This window comes from Melanotaenia boesemani, chromosome 11 (genome assembly GCF_017639745.1).
Source record: "Melanotaenia boesemani isolate fMelBoe1 chromosome 11, fMelBoe1.pri, whole genome shotgun sequence".
Classification (NCBI taxonomy): Eukaryota; Metazoa; Chordata; class Actinopteri; order Atheriniformes; family Melanotaeniidae; genus Melanotaenia; species Melanotaenia boesemani.
In genome coordinates this window covers 23,533,022-23,555,130 of record NC_055692.1, presented here as the reverse complement: position 1 = coordinate 23,555,130, position 22,109 = coordinate 23,533,022, and the positions used below count along the sequence as shown (strand labels likewise).

The 22,109-nt window shown below is 38.2% G+C and overlaps 1 protein-coding gene across 8 annotated transcripts; it reads left to right on the top strand.

Annotated features, from left to right (window-relative positions):
* The first annotated feature begins 1,741 nt into the window (after positions 1 to 1,741).
* LOC121648750 (AP2-associated protein kinase 1-like) lies at positions 1,742 to 21,603 on the top strand. Of its 8 annotated transcripts, none has more exons than XM_041999066.1 (19): positions 1,742 to 1,806; positions 5,479 to 5,597; positions 6,156 to 6,264; positions 6,806 to 6,948; positions 7,057 to 7,178; positions 7,257 to 7,338; positions 7,461 to 7,593; positions 7,721 to 7,824; positions 8,131 to 8,210; positions 8,295 to 8,458; positions 8,795 to 8,970; positions 9,568 to 9,753; positions 10,195 to 10,382; positions 10,662 to 10,855; positions 10,959 to 11,027; positions 13,720 to 13,821; positions 14,262 to 14,432; positions 14,770 to 14,859; positions 18,982 to 21,603. In XM_041999066.1, the coding sequence occupies exons 2-19, from the start codon at positions 5,541 to 5,543 to the stop codon at positions 19,815 to 19,817; spliced, it is 3,006 nt and encodes a 1,001-aa protein (XP_041855000.1). In that variant the 5' UTR covers positions 1,742 to 1,806; positions 5,479 to 5,540; the 3' UTR covers positions 19,818 to 21,603. The 8 variants fall into 8 exon arrangements, with proteins under 8 accessions (XP_041855000.1, XP_041855003.1, XP_041854995.1 ...); XM_041999069.1 differs by lacking the exon at positions 18,982 to 21,603 and adding an exon at positions 15,262 to 16,947 and having other exon boundaries at positions 1,744 to 2,559; XM_041999061.1 differs by having other exon boundaries at positions 1,747 to 2,559.
* Positions 21,604 to 22,109: the final 506 nt, after the last annotated feature.

Below are 22,109 nucleotides of genomic sequence, written 5' to 3'. Positions count from 1 at the left end.
TATTTGTATATATACATTGTGGAAATCCCTTTCAAGCACAGAATCTGCAAAACATTCAGTGTACAGTTTTTCTTATTTGCTTGAAGACAACCGATACACCTGGTTTACCTTTACTAAGCTTTACCTGACAATGATGCAAGGCTTTTTCTATTACTGTTTGGCAGAAAATATCCTACATCATACAAATGCTTTTGAAAACGCAATACTTGCATTAAGTATGTCAAAATTATAGATTTTCTTGGTATGATTATTGTCAAAGGAATAAGCACCATTTCACAATTATCGTCGTTATTATGCATTAATTTCACACACATAAATGCGTAAATTCATATGAACACTTCTTATTGGCCTTTAATTTTTATTTATCTAGTTCTCTATGTATTTATATTTCGATGCCAACACAAATAAATAACATAGCAACAAAGTAGAGCAAACAAAAACTCCTATTCCAAATAAATCCCTTCTGCTCTGTAAACAACAAATAAATACTATATATTAACTCTGGATTTTATCTCAGAGAAAACAGATGGAAAAGGCTACAGAACCTCTTCCTGGACTTGGGAAGCTTCTAATCTACATAATGAAAATGTTTTTGAACATTTCTTTTCAACCTGAGTAGAGAATTTAGAAGCACAAGAATATTTTTTAAAAATGGTACAACATAAGTTGCATCCACAACATAAACAATTCAAACATTAAAAGTGAAAAGAATTATAAAAATGTACTTATCACAAGAAAAAAAGCCTCCTGATCTGATGATAATGGAATAATTAACTTTTGCTTTCAGAATAAGGACATTAAACATATATAATTACAGCAGTGGTCACTGTTGGCTTTCATAAGTAGTTTTGGTTAGTTATCTCATGTCTTTGCTGCTGAGGATTTGGGGAGGAAAGTCCACTCACCTGGAACTTCCAACATTGCTGTTATAACTGTGATTTTCTTCTTTTTTCTATATTCTCTGTTTTCAACCTGCTTGTTTGTAGGCTACCAGCTCCAGCTACTTCTTCCTCATCTTTTCCCCCCCTAATTCTGTTGATATTGGTACTTCTAATGATAACCTCTTACACATCTATTGTGCTTAAGTTTTATAATTTTCTACAAGTAAATGTATATTTTTCTGTTACAGTTTTCCAGATTGTGGCAATTATTTGCAGGGCTAAAGTTGTCAGATGTGAAAAAAAAAAAAACAATACCTGAACACGAACTATTACCTCACTTTGGCCATGATCATAGCAGTAAGAATCCACCAAGGACTATAACCACTGTTGGATAAACTTATGTTGAACTTATGTTTGTTTTGTCTTGTGAAAGGAATTTTGATGATCATCACATGATAAATGTATAAATTATGTATATTGGGAATCCTGAAATCTTCAGACCAGGATTTTATTTCCAAACCCTTTATGCTGCCTGTGACCCACTTAATATAATAATAATAATAATAATAATAATAATAATAATAGATGTAAAAACTCTCTTCACAAACTTAGAAATGAACTAGAATAGTTATTTGCTTTAATTATTATTATTGTTTCTTTTAAATGATAAAGAAAAAAACAAAACTTTATTCTGCTCTAAATCTTTATGTGTGTGTGTGTATATATATATATATACTGCATGCGGACATGAATCTGCGTAATTGTACAGAAAAAGGCACAAACTAACAGAGTTATTATTGTTTGCTTGACCAATCAAACGGGAAGCTGTTCAGCCGGACGGAATCCTGAGGGGAGCTTGGAAAAAAGTGACTCTTCTCACACTAGCATCTCCCTAGCCTGTAGCCACGTTAGCCTTGTCATTAAGTTAACCTATAGTGGACTCGCTTTCTGCCTGCTGGACGCTCAAACAGTGGAGATCTCTACGATACATAGAAGGCCTGATAATTGAAAGAAAAACAAAACATTTTCGAGGAGAAGATAGCAGTGGAGATGTGTAATAAGCTGCACTGGACACCAAGGACCTACCTGACTGCCAGTCTGTCGACTGACAGCTGTCACTTTGCTGCTTAGCTTGCTAGCTAGCTGTGTAAGCTAACTGCTAACAGGAGATTTTTAAGCTTACTGCCTGGCTAACTTAGTCAGCCAATGTTGTCTCGGTTTAGAGAGGAAAACGGCGACTTCTTGGTGGCATTTGACTCCGGCTGTTCAAATTATGAGTTAGTCAAGAAGCGCCTGGATTTAGTATTTGTGATATTTTGATGTCCAACTAGTTTAGCTTGCTTTGAGCTTAAAGCTACCCTACTGCTTGTATTCGTTTTTTATATACATATGTAATAATTATTGCTGAAGCAACAACACAGTACCTCAGTGATAGGGAGACTAAACTGTAACTAACTACAATCGTTTCGGCGCTAACAGAATTTGGACTTAGCCCTACTTTAAACAACATCGGGGGAAATGAAGAAATTTTTTGATTCTCGTCGCGAGTTTGCGGGCTCTGGGCCTGGTTCTGGTGCCGGTGGAGGAGTCGCCGGTTCCGGCGGGGGTGGCAGCTTTATCGGACGGGTCTTCAGCATTGGACGATATCAAGTGACCGTCGAGGAAATTGTCGCAGAAGGTAAACTACTTGGCTCCTCTAACAGTGCATTGCACGCTGGTCACACATCTCCTTAAGTGCTCCACAAGGATATAATGTCGACTAACATTAGTTTAATGGTTGGGCCTGGTTTTATTTTGCTTTTGGCCCAGCTGAAGAAATGCTACACAGTACTGACATGACATTATCTGTTGTTTTTTAGGGGAATAGCGTTGGTCAGTTATTGGACTATCATCAGCTTTCACTAGCCAGCGCAGCTCTTTTTGTATGCTCATTCATTTGTCATGTACCCTGTGTAAAAACTCACTATCTTGGGATGAAGTAAAAATTGTTTGAACATGTATAAGTAGGTGTTTTAAAGTAATATCAGATGTTCAGATTATCTCGTTACTCAAGTCTTTACCTGAAGGCTGGGCAGAACATGGCATAATTTGATTTTCCACATCACTATAAAGACAGGAGTCTTGCTGAGTCAAATGCATTGATGTGTACAGAGGGCGTGACAAATCCACTGTGGATTTCAGAGGTTCTGATGAGCAGATTTAAGGAATTGCTTTATGAATTTGCTGCCTCCAAAATGGCCTGAGGACATGGTCACATTAAGAGACAATATTGCAAACAATATTTGTGGCCCCATGTTTTTTTTTAAACTTAAACAAACTTGCCTCTTAATTAAATGTTTATTTATCTACACAGTTTCCACACTGGAAAGTGGTTTGTTGGCAGATGTTTTGTAACTTCAAAAGTTGTCTCATCCAGAACACAGTTAACCAGGCTATGCTGAAGGGTAGGACATTTCCCATGGTCATTTGTCTTTTCATTGACAGTCTTCCATGCTCTGTTAGCCAAGAGGGCATGTTACTAAATAATAAATGAAAAAAGACTGATTAATTTATCAGTACTACCCTGTGGATGGGCTCCATTTATTTGACCATGCTCTAGTTTTATGAATAAGTGATGTATTTAGCTTCAGAAATATAATGTACTGACATGTCTGTTGAAACTTTGTGTAAAATGAGCTAATTTGTACGTGTAAACATACTGTAGATGCAGATTACTTAAGAGGTGCTATCCAAATGAAAAAAGTATGATCCTATAAACAAGAGTTTGCATTGTTGACATAAAGTAAAAGTATATATTTTCATATGATTATAGATTTTTTCAGAAGGTGCAAGTTGAACATTATAATAATATTATAGTATTATACAAGAATGCTTTCTTACTTAATCTATTTTAATAATTATTTTGTTAATTTACTGGGCTATTAATTATGACATCTACCATTGTTGGCTGCAGTAAACAGATATTTTATAAAAATTTCCATGACACTGCTTTGTTCCTTTTCTATCAATAGTATCTGTTTTCTTATGTCAATATAAAGTTACAGCTGGTAACATTAGTATGCAGCTTCTGCTGCCACGTGGGTGTTTGCCATTCTCTCTTTCTTAAACAATAATTGTCCTTGTGGCAAAGGGCAAAAAGATGAAGCATCCTAAGACTGGACAGAACATGTTGGTTTTATTTTGAGCATAGTAAATCTGTGGTGCTATTTGTGGCTGTCATTCCAGTGTTGTGCACTTGTTTGTAAACAGAATAGTAGTTGTAAAGACATGTGGTGTGTATTGGTCCAAAGCTACTATTGTAATTATGTAAGTTCAAATACGATGGAGCCAATTGTGATGGAGAACTTCTAAGATAAGTTATAAAAGCTATGGGTTTGTCACTGCCAAAATTCACTGCTTTTTAACATTACATCCAAGTCCATTTCATAAGCATTTGCTTAAGTGTGTATGCATAAGTTGGACTGGTACAGTCCTGACAATCAGTTACGTCAGGAGGCAGTGGCTATTTGTAGATGTACCTAAGTCATTTGGCCACACCGCCTACTGCGATTGTAGACCTTTGCTAAATGTTGCTTAAGAAGTCTGATAATCCCTCTAATTTCTCACATGCATGTCAGATTAGGCTGTGCAAGACAACAGTGGCTCAGCTGTCCTTACTCTGATGACTCACACACGCGGTTACCCTCTGCTCTGTATTCTGATTAAGTCAGCTTTAGCTTCCTCATTGAGTTTTAATTTCCTCACTAGTATGACATCAATATTTACTCAGCTCAGAGCTCAACCATTTCTTTCTTCTCTTTTTTTATGACTGCAGCTTTGGCATATTTTTTAATGACAACAGTAAAATTGCAGAGTATTATCAATCACAGTAATAATGTAGCCCTATGTAGTTCTCATCCACCATCAACCAAGGCTGATTACATGGAAGTGTCCTTGGCTTAGTGATGTCAGCTGGATGAGTCAGTGTGGTGCATGGCATTAACACAAACGGCGTAAGAAAAACAGCTAACTGAAGAGCTGCTGTAACGACAAAATGTAAAGTGTATACCACAAAAGCTGATTCATGCCCTCTACTTCTCATCAAATTTGAAGAGCTAAACTGAACTCTGGGACACTTCACAGGCAGAAGACTATTATACAGTCCACAGTTTATTTATATTTCCCTGTTCTGTGGAAAAATGTTGTTTTTTTTATGTCTGTGGTTGTTTTGGTTACTGTGGAAGTGTCCAGTCATCTTTAGTGTTTCTTTTCTGTCAGCATCACTGTAAACTAAGGTGGGATGATTAATTGTCACTTTCCTGTGGTAGTTATTTCCCCTCCTTCTTGCAACAGCTGACTCATGCAGTGCTGTTTCAAGCACTTCTTAAAAGTGTGCCTGCAAGTCAAATGTCCAATGGTTACATACAGAATTCACTTAAAGCCTTACTTATTTACAGACAATAATATAACATAAATATATGAACTTAAATAAAATAAGCTAATTACTGAATTCATATATCTGAGTAGATTTAAAAAATGAATTAAAACAAGTTTTAAGATAATTTTGTGTAAGAATGATTTAATTGTTTCTATAATTTTGATCTCTTTATATTTGCAGGGGGTTTTGCTATAGTTTTTCTGGTGAGGACTCATCAAGGCCAACGTTGTGCACTGAAAAGAATGTACGTCAACAATGAACACGATCTGCACATCTGCGAACTTGAGATACAGATTATGGTGAGTTAGATCTGATAACCGCTGAGCACAACAAACTGCTTTGGAAATGGCCTTTTAAAAGTGGATCATTTCTTATTTTGTGAGGCAGATTTATGGCATTTGTAGCTGACTTGGTAGAGGGAAAATAACTGACAAATGACTTGGTTTGTTTTTTGGTGTTATCTGAAAATACTTCTACATCAGAGCATAACTGATAACCAGGAACTAGATGTAACTACAAGATGTCAGTTGTCAGATAGGGCTACCACAGTAATAAAACAGGAAAGCTCACGATCTAGATTGTAATTAATGCCCTTTTAATACACAAAATGTGGTTCAAATGTTGAACCCTGTACATTTCTTAACCGTGGGCCTCACCTCTGTGTAAATGTCTAGTTCCTGGAGCCACACCCTGCATGACTAATAGTGGGTGATTGTTGCTATTATTTCAAGACTTTAAACAGACAAAAACACACTGAACAGTTACTTCTGTAAATATAGTTTATAATTTGCAAACTCTAAGTTGTGAATATTTTTTCATTACTTTCTTTGTTGCTTTCTTTTTCCTTATTTACACAGAGAGACCTAGTGGGCAACAAAAACATAGTTGGTTTCCTGGACTCTAGCATAACTGCAGTTGGAAATGGAGATGTGTGGGAAGTCTTAATCTTAATGGACTTCTGTCGAGGTAATTCCGCCTCTAAGTTTAGAGCTCCATTACTCTCAGCTTCTCACATTATCCTGATTGCTGTTTTAAGGTAAATGTATGTGTTATCGTGATCAATAGAACTTCAGTTTGCATTGGTACATTGCGGTCTGGTTTTCCTTACTAAATTTCAAATGGTGATGTGTAGTTGTTAAAGCATCTGTAAAACTGAATTTACAAAGTGGTGTTTTAAATGAAGAGTAGAAAATCAATTTGAAGCAGTTTAATACATCTGCAGCACCAGTGTGAAAGTTCTAGATAATAAAACATTTTTTCATCTGTTTACAAAAGTGTTGTGTGGATTGGCACATGGATGTAAAACAAAAAAAAGAGGAAAATTTGCTTTTGTGTTGTGTGTTATTGCCACAAATTTGTACCTCAGAGATTCAAACAAATACCGGTACTTAAAAAGAATAGGTGGTTTTAATGTTTTTCTTGAGAACTTTGTTTCAGTGGTGATCAGGTGGGGATGTTGTGTTTGTTGGTTCTCACTGACTTTTATTTCCTCAATTGTTTTACACAGGTGGCCAGGTTGTAAACTTAATGAATCAACGGTTACAAACCGGCTTCACTGAAGCTGAGGTCTTACAGATCTTTTGTGACACATGTGAAGCTGTCAGTCGCCTCCATCAGTGCAAGACTCCCATCATCCATCGAGATCTTAAGGTGACTTTGGCTTCTTTTCTTTATCTATTACTCAGTGCAAATGACTATTTATTTGTTATTTAGTGTGACACTATTACTTATTAGCCTTCTTTTGTTTATCTCATTTAGGTGGAAAATATTCTTCTGCACGATCGAGGACACTACGTGCTCTGTGACTTTGGAAGTGCCACAAACCACTTCCAAAACCCTCAGACAGAAGGGGTTGCAGTTGTGGAGGAGGAGATCAAAAAGTGGGTTTAAAAATGAGCTCTTAATACCTTCTCTTCTTTGTAAAGTTCAGAAGCTCATGTATGTGTTCTTAACTTCAGATACACCACCCTGTCGTACCGAGCTCCAGAGATGGTCAACCTGTATGGTGGAAAAATCATCACAACAAAGGCAGATATTTGGGTGAGATTTAAGTTTTCAGAAATGTTGCATGTTATTTAACAGTGTTTTGACTGCAGGATTGGATTAATTTACAGTCCTGGTGACTCAGAAGTAAGAATTACCATGTTTTTATGTTTGTAAAGGCCTTAGGTTGTCTACTCTATAAGCTGTGCTTCTTCACACTTCCTTTCGGTGAGAGCCAAGTGGCTATATGTGATGGCAGTTTTACCATCCCAGATAATTCCCGCTACTCCCAGGAAATGCACTGTCTGCTTAGTGAGTAACCTTGTTTGTCACTGTCCTACTTAAAACAAAACCACTCTGTATATTTGAATTGAAGTTTGCCTGTGGATTTCCATGTGTCTGACTTAAAATGAATATCACCTCTTTGTTCATGTCTCAGGATACATGCTGGAACCTGACCCAGATAAGAGACCAGACATCTACCAAGTATCCTATTTTGCCTTTAAACTGGCTCGAAAAGAGTGTCCAGTCCCAAATGTACATGTAAGTCATGGGTTTACATGTTGTCTGAGTTATTCTATCTTTAAAGAAAAGAAAGGTAAAAAGGAGCTAGTCCATTTAGCCTTTGGTGGTTTCAGTTGTCTGTTTTCTTTTCAGAGAAACAGTAATCCAGGACATTTTGAAACTAGAGATCAGTCTTGCTTTTGTGATGTGTTCATGAATGATGTGTTCATGGAAGATGCATATTGATAATGGAGTGTCACTGTGAGACTTGTTTCTTGTTAGTTAAAAGAAATTAAAACAAAAAAATTGTTCATCTTTGGATTAAAAATGTTTCTGCTGTTGTAGAATTCACCCATTCCTACAAAACTTCCTGAGCCTATCAGAGCCAGTGAAGCAGTAGCCAAAAAGAGTCAAATCAAAGCCAGGTACGTAGGATCTACACCAGCTGAGAGTTGTTCTTAGAAGAAACTGTGCTTCTACTTTGCTGTTCTTTCTTTTTCTCCTATTAGACTCACAGACCCAGTACCTACTACCGAAACCTCAATTGCACCTCGACAGCGGCCTAAAGCTGGCCAGCCGCAGCCACAGCCTATATCAGGCATTCTTCCCATCCAACCAGCTCTTACCCCACGCAAGAGGCCCAGTGTGGCCACTGGAGCACCACTGGCCTTAGGTACAACTAGTAAAACTGGCATTTATGCCCACAATACTGTAGTCAAAAGCACCTCCTATATTAGACTTAATGGATTCTTTAAGAGTTTTACTATCCAGCCTCAGACACACCTACCCATCTCTTATTGTTTTGTAATGCCTGAAGAGATTGTGGCATAATGTTACAAACACAGCAGCATCTCTTCATACTTCTGTTTAATATGATACCTTTTTTCCTCTGGAAATTAGATTTGAAAGAGCTACAACATGATACTATGTGACACACTTTGTGTTCACAACATCAGAATGATTTTAAAACCTCTGTAGAGTATAGCATTGTGTGTTTTCTCTCCTCCAGGTGTTGGTATCGGGGTCCCACCTACAGCTGCTGTCCAACCTGCTCAGCAAGTTCCTTCTGCCACTCCACAGCCAGCACAGTCGGTCAACATCCAACCACAGCATACACCTCAGCATCAGCAGCTCTTTAAGCAGCAGCAAGTGTCACCCTTCTTAAGCCCACAGAGTGGCCAACAGGTAGGAATCCTGCATCAAAACTAGAATCAAAATAAGCTGCATTGTTTGCTATTAAATCTCATATGTTTTTTTTTAAATACATACATATATATATATATATATATATATATATATATATATATATATATATATATATATATATATATATATAGTTTTCTGAACATGCGGGGACATCTTTTTTAGACACAACAGTATAATTTTTAAGCCAGCATCAATGCCTTTTTTAATAGAAATTTGCATCATAACACTGTCCAGTTTAGCTACTGTTAACCTAAGTCATGGAGAATACAGTACCGCATAGAACAGTTATCATACTGTACCAGTCAAAAGTTTAACTAATGAATTTATTTTGTTATTTATCTTGTAACTTATCCTAAGCTGGGCTGGTCTGAGTCTGATTTGTAAATTTGTTAAACATACATTTAGATTCAATTAAATGGTATGATTTTCAAGTTGAAAACCTTTTTTAGGTTTTTGAGGTTCGTGTGCAGCTTCCACATGTTACATGCACCTGTTCACGAGCAATTCAATTTTTCTTGGGTCACAATTTGACACTGAGCCTTGCTCATAATTGGCTGTGTGGTACTTTTAATGTAGCATCAACAACAGAACCTCCACCAACAAACACCTTCTCAAGACTCTACTCTGCTGCAGTCCCAAGCTAAACCAGTTCATCCAGTTGCTACCCTGCAACATCAGCAGCATGCACTCCATGAAACAGCATCATCCCATCTCACACCCATCCCTGAGTCCACAGTCATTGGTCCGACAGCTGACACAGAGGTTGTGGTAACTTCGTACTCCCGTTGCTGTCTGCGGCTCTTTGGGTTGGGGATGATTATTACCTTGCATCTAACGAATCACACCCAGATTTTTACTCCTTTTTTTTCTTATAGGGCAGTGGAAAAACAGAAATGGTCCATGGATATTTATGTTAAAACCTAGAAATGATAGATATTATCTCTTCTTTATTTCAAGAATGTCATTGCCTGTATTTCTCTCTTTCTGCTGCATGTGTTTTCAGTAAATAACTCACTCTCTTTTTCCATAAGTGATTTAAATATTTTCACCAAGTAGTCTTTTGAATTTACTCTTTTCCATTTGATTTCACGTGGTCTTATATATTTCATTTTCTGTTATTGGGGATGATGTTTGTGTATGGCACACATTCTTTCATTAGCCCTGCATTTCTTCAATCTCTCCTCATTTGTTTTCTCATTACAGACTGCAGGCAGAGTGATTCACAAAGCTGGCTCCTTGACACCCCCCTCGTCACCAAAGATGGCTCCAAAGAGTGGCCACAGACGAATCCTGAGCGACGTCACCCACAGTGCTGTGTTCGGGGTTCCAGTCAGCAAGTCCACCCAGCTACTACAGGCAGCCGCAGCTGAGGCCAGCCTCAACAAGTCCAAGTGAGGAGAATTAACTCCTTTCAGTGATCTGCGAATCAGCTGTCCTTTCATAGCACAGAGTAAAGCCGGAAGGCCAATAGATAGTCCATTCATATGATAGAATGAAGAAAGAGGACAAATGGCTCTTTGATATCCCAAAGGACCAACTTAAGAATAATCAATCAGTTCAGTCTTTAAATAACTACTTACTCGCTCTCATTTGCATACATTGGTAGGCTAGTACAGGAAGACCTTTATCCATTCCTTTCTTCTTAGTTTCTTCCTCTGTTTCTACCGCAGATCAGCAAGCACCACTCCTTCTGGCTCCCCCTGCTCATCCCAGCAGAGTGTGTATCATCCAGGTGGTGCTGACACCTCATCTGGATTTACTGCATCCAACACTCAGCCCAGCTGGAATCCCTTTGGAGATGATAACTTCTCTAAACTGACGGCAGAAGAGCTACTCAACAAAGACTTTGCAAAGCTAGCTGAGAGTAAGTTGTCCACTACATATTTACACAAACAGAATTAGTAGATTGTAGTAGTAGATCACAGGTGTAGGTGTGTGATCTAATACAATCAATATTTTGTGCACAGCTGATGCAGTAGGAGAAAAAGTCACAGGATCCAGTGAAAGTCTGATTCCAGAGCTCAGTGCTTTTCCAGGTAAGGCTTTGTTTCATTCTCCTCAGTAGGCTGTTTAATTGCTTTGCATATTATAATTCTTCAGGGTCTTGAATGACACGATACAGCTGGTCTTTATGTAGATGTATCTCTCAGTATCTCGGTGTAACGATTCCATAATTGGAGAAGTGACGTTTAGCCATTTTCCTTGATTGTATGCTCTTTGTGTGTTGCTGTCTTCATGAATTATTAGTTTTTACTATGTTCTTCATTCTCAAGTACTACCCACTTTCTTTTTATTTAGCTCATGCTCTCACATTCCTTCATTTGTTTTCTTCTATTTCTATTTACTGTACAATGTTAAACAGAAAGAACTGCAGACATCTTGAGCACAGGTTCAACATTGTTGACCGTCCCGGACACTTTTAATGCCCTCTCGCTTTCTAATGCACCAGGTAATTTTCTTGTGACATTATAATTCAGAATAAGCTAAGCATTCGACTGTTCTAGGCCTTGGACTTACAAGTGTACACTAAACATGTCCTTAAAACCTATGAGTCTGTTCAGTATTTGCTGAGGTATTTTCCTGGATCTCAGACTATCTGGATGTCCTTTAATGAGTACCAGTTGTGTGGTTTGAGTTTGTACGCAGCCAGTCTTGTTGACATAGCGAGCAGCCTCACAGTGGCTTCTTGTCAGCATCTATGAATAAACACCTTAACTTCAGAAAGATGGCATCTCATTTACAGATCAGTGCTTTTGCTGTTGCCTGGTAACGCAAAGGACAAATTCTCCTTTGTTAATTGGATTGCTTTACCGCTGGGAGAGCCTGATTACCAGTGCCACTAAGAATGAAAGAGTTAGGCATGCTGTCTTGTTAAAATGATGACCTAGCTTTTAGTGTTCTTCTCAGATGACAGCCTTTGCTTAAGTGTATGCTTTTAGTAGTGGAACCTACTTTGTATAGCTAAAATTTATGGTCTATTCTGAAAGGATAAAAATCTTGAGGTTATTTTTGTAAAAGGTGCTAATCTTCCCTATCCTGCCTAAGCTCTGTTGGACTCACCCTGTGTCACTCACTTAAATGGGATGCACAAAAGGAACTAAAGTCTTGACCTTTGCTATTGGAGCAGGAAATCCCCACTTATCAGCACAAGGGATGCCTTATTGTAATTAACTTAAACATATTATACTCTAACACATATTAATCTTCCATAAAGTTTGATATTAACTGGGAGAAATAGCTTTCTTTTTTCTTTTTGTTTTTTTTATCTAAAGCTTGTGAAAAGTGTTCATCAGTTCTGGCCTCTTTCCTGTAGTGAAGAGGGCAAGAGGTCACATCTGCTTTGCCATGTTTTGAGCCAGCACATTCCTTGTATAAGATCCCCTCCACCTCCCATTTTACCCCAAAGCATTTTTCTTGTAAGTATGAGCAGCAGTCAGTAGTTGCTTAATTTGTGCATGGAGTGTATTTCAAAGTCAATATTTTTTTCTTGGTGATAACAGTGGTACTGCATTTAATAAAATGATGACGGTTTTATGATGAATTACAGTAAAGACAAATTAACAAAGGTTGTTTACAGAGACTGCTGTGAAGAGTTGCACTGGTTGCCATGAAGTGATTTGTGAAACTAAATGGTCAGTGTTTTTACTTACCAAGCTTGATTAATGGTTTTCTGCTGGTAAAGGCCAGTGTTGTGGTTTTAATGCATGAGATGTCATGCGACTGATTGTTCTTAGAGTGTGTGAATGTGTTGGACAGAAATGAATTAACTAACAAATTGTGCAACAATTACTTTATTTTTCCTTTCATGCTACAAAAGATCTATCCATATAAACATGTTTATGTATAAGACTAGATTTGTGCTGGATTATGAATATTTCTAATAGAACTGATTTTTTTATGTAATAGTACAGTGTTCTAGTATTACATTGAAAAAGATGTAGGTATTGATTAACTGTCAAAGTAATTAGTAATATTCAGTAAATTCTACAGGAGTATTTGCTCATCTGACACAAATACCCTGCTATGTACTGCAGACAGTACTGAAAGTATTGTAATAAATGGAGCAGGAGCAGCTCTAATAGAAAAACTTTGTTGTGATATATTTTCTAAAATACACGAGGGAGGCTCTTTATTTTTTAAAGAAACAGCTTTTCATGTTTGCTAACATTTCTACACATAACACTGTATCTGTCATGTTGTCAAAGCCAACAGTGGTTGGTAGTATGAGGGCTTTATCTTTGTCATTAATTAAAATTGTACATTAACACAGGTGTTATCTGTATTTGTGCTTGTTGATTTTGTTATTACATATCATAATTATGATTTCATATTGCTTTAGCTTTTGTGTTCCTTTTGGAATTTGATTGGAAGAACAGTTCCTCCTTGGTCTTTTCGCTCCATCTGTTGCCATCTGTTTATATTGCATTGCTAGTTTCTTTTTTCTTTCTATGGTTCCCTCATTGAACGACTAATGTCTACTAAAATCCATTTGCTTTTTCCTGACCCCTTAACCACTGCTAACCTCTGGTTCTGCAGAGAGCCCTAATAATAATCTATTCCTGACTTTTTTTTTTTTTTTTCATTTCCCCTCTCACCTGGTCAGGAAGTCAGACACATTGTGTGATTGTGGAGCAAAGATGGCCCTCATCACTTTTAGTCCCACCAAAGGGACATTTTTTCATGCTACTAAACAATCGTTGTGCTTTTCCGCTCTCTGTTTCTATATAGCAAAAGCAGAAGTGTGTGTGGATTCACTGATTCCTGGACTGGAAGCTCTGCAGGCCCAGCAACATTCAGGCCAGCCAGAGCTCATCCATGCCATCATTCCAGGTCAGCATCGTGGTCCATAGAATAGGAAATTTTATCACACCTCCTTATAGGACTTGACTGATTATAGGCCAAGTTATGGTCTCTTTGATTGATTATACTGCTCCAGTTAAAGATAAGATTGTAGTTGAAGGTCTTTTAGCATTTAGCTCTGACTGGAACAGTAGATAATGTTTCAAGGTTTCTTAAGATGTAAAGTTATCTGTGAAGACTTGAGACTTTATTTCAAAGTCTCAGGTCTTGCCCCAAAGCTTCTCATATTCTGCATTCTTCAGTACTGATTGCCGTCATGTAAGCCTGTAGCTCCTTGTAGATGAGCTTGTACATGTAATACTATGAGCCGTTGTCCTACTAACCATAGCGCCTCTTCTTGTGCCTCTTGCACTAAGTTTTATTTTTACTGTGACCACTTGTCCCTCTGACTATGCTTCATTCTGTCTCAGACTCTCTCACTGGGGAGGACTCTCTGCTGGGTTGCGATCTGCTTTGTCACACTTCTCATGGAAACCAGTCTGTTTCTGCTCTCTCCTCCTCTTCTTCCTACGCCTCTGCTCTCCCTGGCTGTGGCTCTGGATCCTGTCTGGAGGAGCTGCCACCTGTTCAAGCTTCTTCTGGTAAGACCTCTCCTTTATGTGTGCTGAGTGTTTTGGCCACACAATTACAGACCAAAGACCAATCTCAAAACAGGAGGGCCTGTTTGAAGAGGGAAAACGGTTATTTACACATGTGATAAGGAAATTGAATGAGACTGTAAATGACCAACAGACCCTTGACCCATCTGTACAATAGCCAAAAGCCATGTAACATTAATGGCTTTTAAATTCTGTGGCTGCCCTGGCTCCACCTGTTCTTAATCTGCTCGCATCCTCCTTTCTTTTTTGCTCTTTTCTTTGGCTGAGTTAACTTCTTCCACCTTCCATCGTTACTTCACTTCCTCTTCCTTCACCACAGACTCTGCTTTCCTCATGTCCTGTGGGGAGAAGGGCAATGATGACGAGTTTGATCCTATTCCTGTACTCATCTCCAAAAACTCAAATCAAGGTAAGGCTGAGAGAATTCCGGGATGAGCATTCCCCCCTGCTGAAGCCCAGACTCTGAGCCACAGAGATGATTGACTTAGCTCCTAGTTTAGTCACCATATCGTGTTTCTGTGATTGCTGATGTGAGCAGTCTTGTAGAATGGCATTCCCTTGCTCTCCCTATAATGATGCAGCTGTACAAAAACTATCCCAGCTCACTCTCTGCCTCTTTGTCTTTCTGCCCCTGTTCATACATCTTTCTGCTCTGCCATCATTTCCCTCATCCTCATGATCTCTTCACTCTTAATTTCTCCATACAATCCCTGTTAATATGACTTATTCTTTTGCTTGTCTTTCACCATCTCCCTTGGGTCCTCCATGTCCATCTCTATCTCTTTCTCTCTTTCTTTCTGCCACGTTTCAGGTGGTCACTCGCGCAGCAACAGTGGCAGTTCAGAGTCCAGCATCCCCAACTTGGCCCGCTCCCTTCTGCTGGTGGATCAGCTCATCGACCTCTAGAGGGGGTGGGAGAGGTCGAAGGGGCAGTGTGCAATCCTAATATAGGGTGGGGGGAGGGTGAAAGGATAGAGATGTTTAAGCAGAGGCACTTAATGTAGCACCTTATGACAACAGATAAGCCAGCATGGATTGGTTCAGTGGAACTGTTCACTTTATGTGCCTCCTTGGCCTCAACTCCATCTCTAGTAGCCTGATAAGCTGGTTTCATGCATCTCTGCTGGCTGTTGATATTTCCATGCTGTTAAAAAGTCTTTTAATTTATGCCTGAGCATATCGTCTGCTTCTGTCCTGGCTACACCATGGTTCTCCTTATGCTTTCCTCATACTTGCATTAATATCTCACATTACGTACATGCCCATGGTGATCGTCCCTCATCATGTGCGCTGCTTGATCACAGCTACATCGTGTTCACTTTGTGTACTTGTTCAGGGTCGAAGCTATGATAAAACATGCCACCCTCAGGCATGGTCACTTGTGTCAAGGGGTCTGATAAACTGGACTGAAAATAATGTAGACCTCCTGGGTTATTTGATGCACAAAGCTTTAAACTAAACTACTGACCAAACAAAGATGCAACCTGAATGAAACACTCAGCTGTCCTGCTGCATTGATGGAACCTGTTTGTGGACCAATGAAGACAAAATGTTAGCTTTGGGCAAGCATGGCAGATTTCCTCATTTGAGATGGTTTACTGTTGTAGAAGGAGAGCTGTCTTTTAAAAATGTATATAATCATGATGCACATATAGTCTGGAAGTTAAATGTGTTCAAGTCTGTGAAAGCTTTTCCATATAGATCAGCAACAGAGTATGCTTATTAGCTTTATGACTTCTTCATACTTCTTTCTGAAGCAGGTTTTCATCTTTAAAACTGCACCTGTAACTCAGTCAGTCATGATCACATCCTGGAACCCAGCTGGCTAGCATTATCCACTTCCCTTCACAAAATTAAGAGTTAATTACATCTTTTAAGCACTCATGAAATTCCATATGCTTTACCTGCTGTCAAGATGAGCACAGGGAAAGTTAATTATTTCATCTCGAGCAATGCCAAAGCTAAGGGACATCTTGTAACCACACTGTTTGCTATGTGTTGTTCGGCTCTCAGGGTCAGTAAAAATGAGCAGATTTTTCATAGCACACCACCATTACCCTGAGACGGTACAGTGTAGATGCTACTGACTTATTTCAAGTTGGAAATGTTAATCTTGATGTGTCTTTTCTTATCTAGCCAATCCCTTCCTATTATATAACTTGATATCAGCCAGCGAATGTTAGATTAATTTTAGCTAGAGGGGGGGTGGGGTGATAAAAAAAAAAACAACAAAAAATAATAAAACGCCTCTGATGTACATAAAATCAACCTAAATTTTTTTCTCAGTTTTGATCTTGTCAGCACTAGTAAATGTAGATTTTTTTATGTGTAATATTTAAAGGTATTTAATTTGTCATGATATGACTAAAGATAACTACTATTTACAGTGAATGTATAAATGGAGTACCGTAATGGAATATGTACAAAATTTATAAGGACCTATAGTTGATGGTGTATAAAGCTGTATTTAAAAGTGTAAATGTCGATTTCCTCTGTCCACAGTCTCACTATCTTTTTCTCTCTGTTCATGTCAGTGATTCAGCCAGACCTTTTGTTTTCTTTCATTACATAAATCAAAAGTGATTGTGAGCTTTCTGGCAGGACTGTATTTGTAGCACTCTGTTGCAGTTCTTACACCATGTGGTTAAATGTAAATAACTTTGACAGTGAGAGCTCATGAAAGAATTTATTTCTTGATAACTCTGAAATACCTTTCACATCTTATTGTCCTCTATCATTTAATGAGATGATGAGTAAATAAGGTTTGAATGACCATTGTGTAAAAATTGATTTACGTTTGATCAACATCACTGCAGGTAACTTTGTGCTTCATGTTAAATGTCAAAATCCCACCAAGTATTTCTTCGCATTTTGGCTTTAATTTTACCAGGGAGGGTGCTGCTCATAGTCACAAGTCTACTTTTTGCATATATATATAGGACTGAACATTTCCTTCTTGCCATGACTGCTGCAGTAAACAGTTGATGCTTTAGTTGTTGGTACAGAAATAATTTTTCCCCATCCACCTGTATGTAAAATAAGCAGTACAGTAAGAATTGGCATGGGTAAATTGTACCTATTTTCCTCTCCATCTGCAATAATGTTCAGTGAATTAATTTGCATTCATCTATGCAGTCTCATGTTCTTATCAGACACTGCACTGCTGTATGCTGAAGGGTTGTAGCCTTTGCAGTAGAGGCAGGTGAAATAATTACTTCAGTAATGTCCAGATGTTGGATTTGGCAGCAGATGTTTATGTCAGAGCATTAGCATTTATTTATTTTATAAATTAAGAGTTTAAAACAAACAGCTGTGAATGTAAATGAATTGTCTTTGGCTCATATTTAATTTTGACTGACTTCGTTAGCTGACCACATATTGTCCTTAAGAAATTAAAATGCAAACACTAAGCCACTCTGGTATTTCCTTCTCAGACTTCACTTTTTAAATTATTTTTAGCTCACATTTTTTTACATCCTGCAAGTTTTATTAGACATTTAGCACCTTTTTTCCCCCTGAAATCTAAACATTTAAAGATTTTTTTTTTTAAAGTTAGTCCTTATCCTTGTCATGCTCTTTTTACTGTATGCTTCCTGCACATCAGTAGGCATCAGTTTTAAAACTATTGCTACCTGATGTGATTCAAGGCCAAAATCTTTTAATCTACTGAGAAATGAATTGCTGTTATTCCAATTATTGCAATTACATGAGTGGTCATACTGTGTTGTATTTTGGTAATCGTCTTTGAACAGCATCATCTGTAGCTAGTTTTTTTTATTTAATTAACTGGCTGTAATCACATGGAGGTGTGTTTTACAAAAAAATAAGCTGTTGGCAAAATGAAATAAACATGATTTTGGGTACTTACCTGAGAAGTAAAATAAAACAAAAACACCGTCAAAAAATGGTGTTTTACTTTTATTTGGCTTCAACTAACATCCCTGCAAGAGCTGCCAGCTAACAGCTGCTGTCAACGCCGCTGAGGTAAGACTGATCTGTCTGCTTATCCGTGCAAAACCTGTCCCTTTTATTTTCACTTAATGGAGTGAAGAGCTTTCCCCTTGTTTCCACAGAACCACTGACTTTCACTAAACTCCCTTACCTTTAAATCAATTCTAACCAAATGTTAACTCCTATCACCGCTTCCCCCAACACCAGGCACTACTTTTGAAGAGTTGAGAACACTTCAGCTTCAGCTAAGTTGTGGAAACAAGGCTGTTTGATGTTGTGGTTGTAGAAATAATAGTCCTGTCTGTCCTTTGTAATTGTTTTTTTTTTTCTTCTTCTTTTCAAGTTAATGTTTGTATTGTTGCAGTCTTGTTCTGGTTTCTCATTGTTGGGTTGTTCTCATAGATCTACGGTTTAAAGACATTAGAGATGGATCTATTGGTCATGGATATGTCTCATGTGAGACTGAAAAATGATGGTCTAGTAGGCAAATGAACCCACAGATGACTGAGACTTTTTTGACTGTCAAATTTGTACTGTTAAGGGGATTTGTTTATACGTTTGTCTCTGCTCTCTTGTACAGATCTGCAAGGGGAGAGTAATGGCTACTCTGTGCTTGAGGAGGGACAAGAGACTGAAGCAGTTGAGGAAAAGTCTCTGAACAATGAGGGCTATGAGCACTCCAGTGATGAAGATGAGAACAAAGGAGTCCATAAGGATGAGCAGCAGGAGGTGGGAGCAGATGAGAGCAATGTAGCAGCCCATGACTGCAGCGGCTCTAGACCTCTGCTGTTGGACTCTGAGGATGAAGAAGACCATGGATCTCAGTTAGCCCTCCACCCCAACACAGTACCTATACAACCGCCTGCCACCTTCCATCAGCCTACACCAAGCACCTTTGCTCAGAATAATTCTTCATATCCACCCGAGTCAGCTAAGGGAGAAGACGTCACTCCAGATGTTTTCTCTAAAGCCCCCTTTCCGATTGCGCAGGAGGACTCAGCTGATGTGTTTGCTAATGCTCCATTTCCCCGTGCCCCCCTCGTAGCTCAGCCACAGTTCGACGTGTTCTCACAGGCTCCCTTTGGAAAAAAGAAGGAGTCCACTGCAGCTCATCCAAAGACTTCGTACACTCAAGCAGCAGGAGCTCAGGCTCTAACCTCTGATCAAGCAGTCCTGGGACAAGTTGCCCAGCAACCATTCCGCCCTCAAGCTTTGGCCAAATATTCCCGACACTTTGAGGGACCAGTGCCCCAGCAGCCTGAAGCAGCTCATAGCGTAGCGTCCAATGTAAGTAGGCAAGCTGGTGGGGCATCAGTCCCTGTTGGACCTCTTCACTCATGGTCCTCAGACATGAATGCTGTAGATCCCTTTGTCTCTGCACCCTTTCACTTAAAGGCCCCACAGGACAAGCCTTGAACACCCACTCCGAAGACAAGGTAGTGGGAATCAACACCACTTAATTATGCAAACTGCAACAGGCGCACTGCATGCTGTCACCAGCGCTGCAGCTGGACTGCAGACCTGCATGGATCTCATTCTTAACTCGTTCAAATTAGATCTGATAGTCCTAGGTCATAATTTCTACTCCACTTGTTTTACTTTAGTTTCTAAACATTTAGATGCTCTTAATACTTATAGTATACATGCACACCAAGACAGTGTGGTGGTCAAGCAAATGATTGTTTTCTGCCTACCTCAGCTTCTCTTTGTGAGGGAGTTCATACAGCAGGTTAGCAGAAGCTTTAGTAGAAACTCCTCTTCATATAAGCTTAACTGTGAAACTGTAATCTGGCGACACCTCATTCCTCCACTGTGACAGTTTGCAGAAAGGACCTAATCTCGTTGAAGCTTGAATCATAGAAAGACTGAAAAAACACCGTTGGGGAGTGAAATGGTCTGGTTATTTGGATTTTGCTAAATAAAAAAAAAAATGTTTAAAGCACATAATTCGCTAGTTTTGGGTCGTGTGGTCATTTTGTTTGACAGATTGTTATGAAGCAGATGCTGGATAACATTTGTAGACATTTCAAGGATAAGAATTTTGACATGAAATTTAAATTTTGTTTCCATCTAAAATGTTTGTTTCATGTATATCATGATTGTGGTCAGTGTCCTCAAATGAAAATGGAATCTCCGTTTGTTCCAAGTAATGTACTAATACATATGTATATATATATATGTATATATATGTATATGTATGTATATATATATATATATATATATATATATATGAAAAAATATTTTGCCTTTTGTGCCCTCCTGACAGAACTGCTGCATTTACATAATTTAATTGCACTTGCATTTGACACTAAATATGTTTGCTATCTGCAGTGCACACTTGCCACCATACTGCATCTCTGTTGCAAACGTCTCTGTGAATTCCAACTGTGCACAAACTGTGAGAATAGCTGAAGTGGAGATATACTGAATTGTATGTCTACAGTACTTACAATTAGCAGTTCCAGTCAGGGATTCTAATAGTCGCTTCATAGGAGATCATGAATGATGTCTGATGAATGACATATCTTTTGAATTTATTTCCATTTGCCATTTTATTCTTTGTACTTTGTTAAATCATGGAACACTAATCGGTTCCCACCATGGCACTTTTAGGAAGGGAGATGCAATCTGTTTCAACCCAAAGTTTAAACTTTGTATTTCTCTGCTGCAATGGTAGAACTTGTGTTTTCCTTTCTTGGGAAAGTGTACAATCTTTTAAAATATGTCCTCTTTTCTCACCCAGTCTGCAAACATGAAGATTGCACATAGACTGACACAGAGTCAAGGTTCTCCTAAATATTTGTGTTTTGTCAGCTGTAAAATGTATTTTGAGCGCTGTTGTGCAGGAAATGTTCAGAGGAACAGCAGTAGATGACAATGTTGGACAAGAAAGCACTCAAAATACTTGTTCTGCTGCACAGCCTGTCCTTCACACATGTAATAATAATAATAATAAAAAAAAAACTATTAAATCAATGTAAATCAAGTTCTGCAAAGAGGTTTCGTTTTCTTGTTCACTGCATGTCAATGGTGAATCTTTGTATGTACTTAGGTACTGAAGTAATAATAACCAGCCTTGCCTGGATCAACTACAACAGTTGAGTACTGTGTAAATGTTAATGCACTCAATATTAATGGTGTCTGTGACACACTACTATATACCATGTTGCTGTGTAATAAAACTTTAATATTTTGCATTTTATGCTGCTCCAAAAACTTCCATGTGGATTCTTCAAATTTGAGGAAATTGGAACTTTTATGAGTTTTTGGATTTATGTGTTACTCAAAAATATGGTTGGGGAAATAACAACAGTGGTGGAAAAAGTATTTGGTCTAGAAGAATTACAGTCCACTGTAAGCGAAACGTTTTTAATGAACAGTTGTACTTCTGTAAAATGTTTACTGGAAAAGTTTTAAGTATAGCAATACAAACACCATTTCAATCCTTATGACTAATACATTGTATATAGTTTTCATTTTTGACCAGATCAATATAAAAAAAATAATACGCCACCTTGGATTAAAACAGCGGATCCCAAACTGGAGAGCCCAGCAAGGCTAAATAAAACTTCTGGATTTTTCACTGCAAACATGGACAAATGTGTTAAAGTACCAATGGGCAAACGATGATGACTACCAAAACAAACAACAAAAAAAAACATAATAATATGATGAGGCATATCTTGCCTCAGGCTTGACCAGGTAATG

What these genes read in the sequence shown, in the direction of transcription:
- LOC121648750 (XM_041999061.1), top strand. Translation starts at nt 2,400, where the DNA reads ATGAAGAAATTTTTTGATTCTCGTCGCGAGTTTGCGGGCTCTGGGCCT. An exon ending in GTCCAGTCCCAAATGTACAT is followed by an intron (nt 7,825 to 8,130) that starts GTAAGTCATGGG and finishes CTGCTGTTGTAG; the next exon opens with AATTCACCCATTCCTACAAA. An exon ending in CTTTGCAAAGCTAGCTGAGA is followed by an intron (nt 10,856 to 10,958) that starts GTAAGTTGTCCA and finishes TTTTGTGCACAG; the next exon opens with CTGATGCAGTAGGAGAAAAA.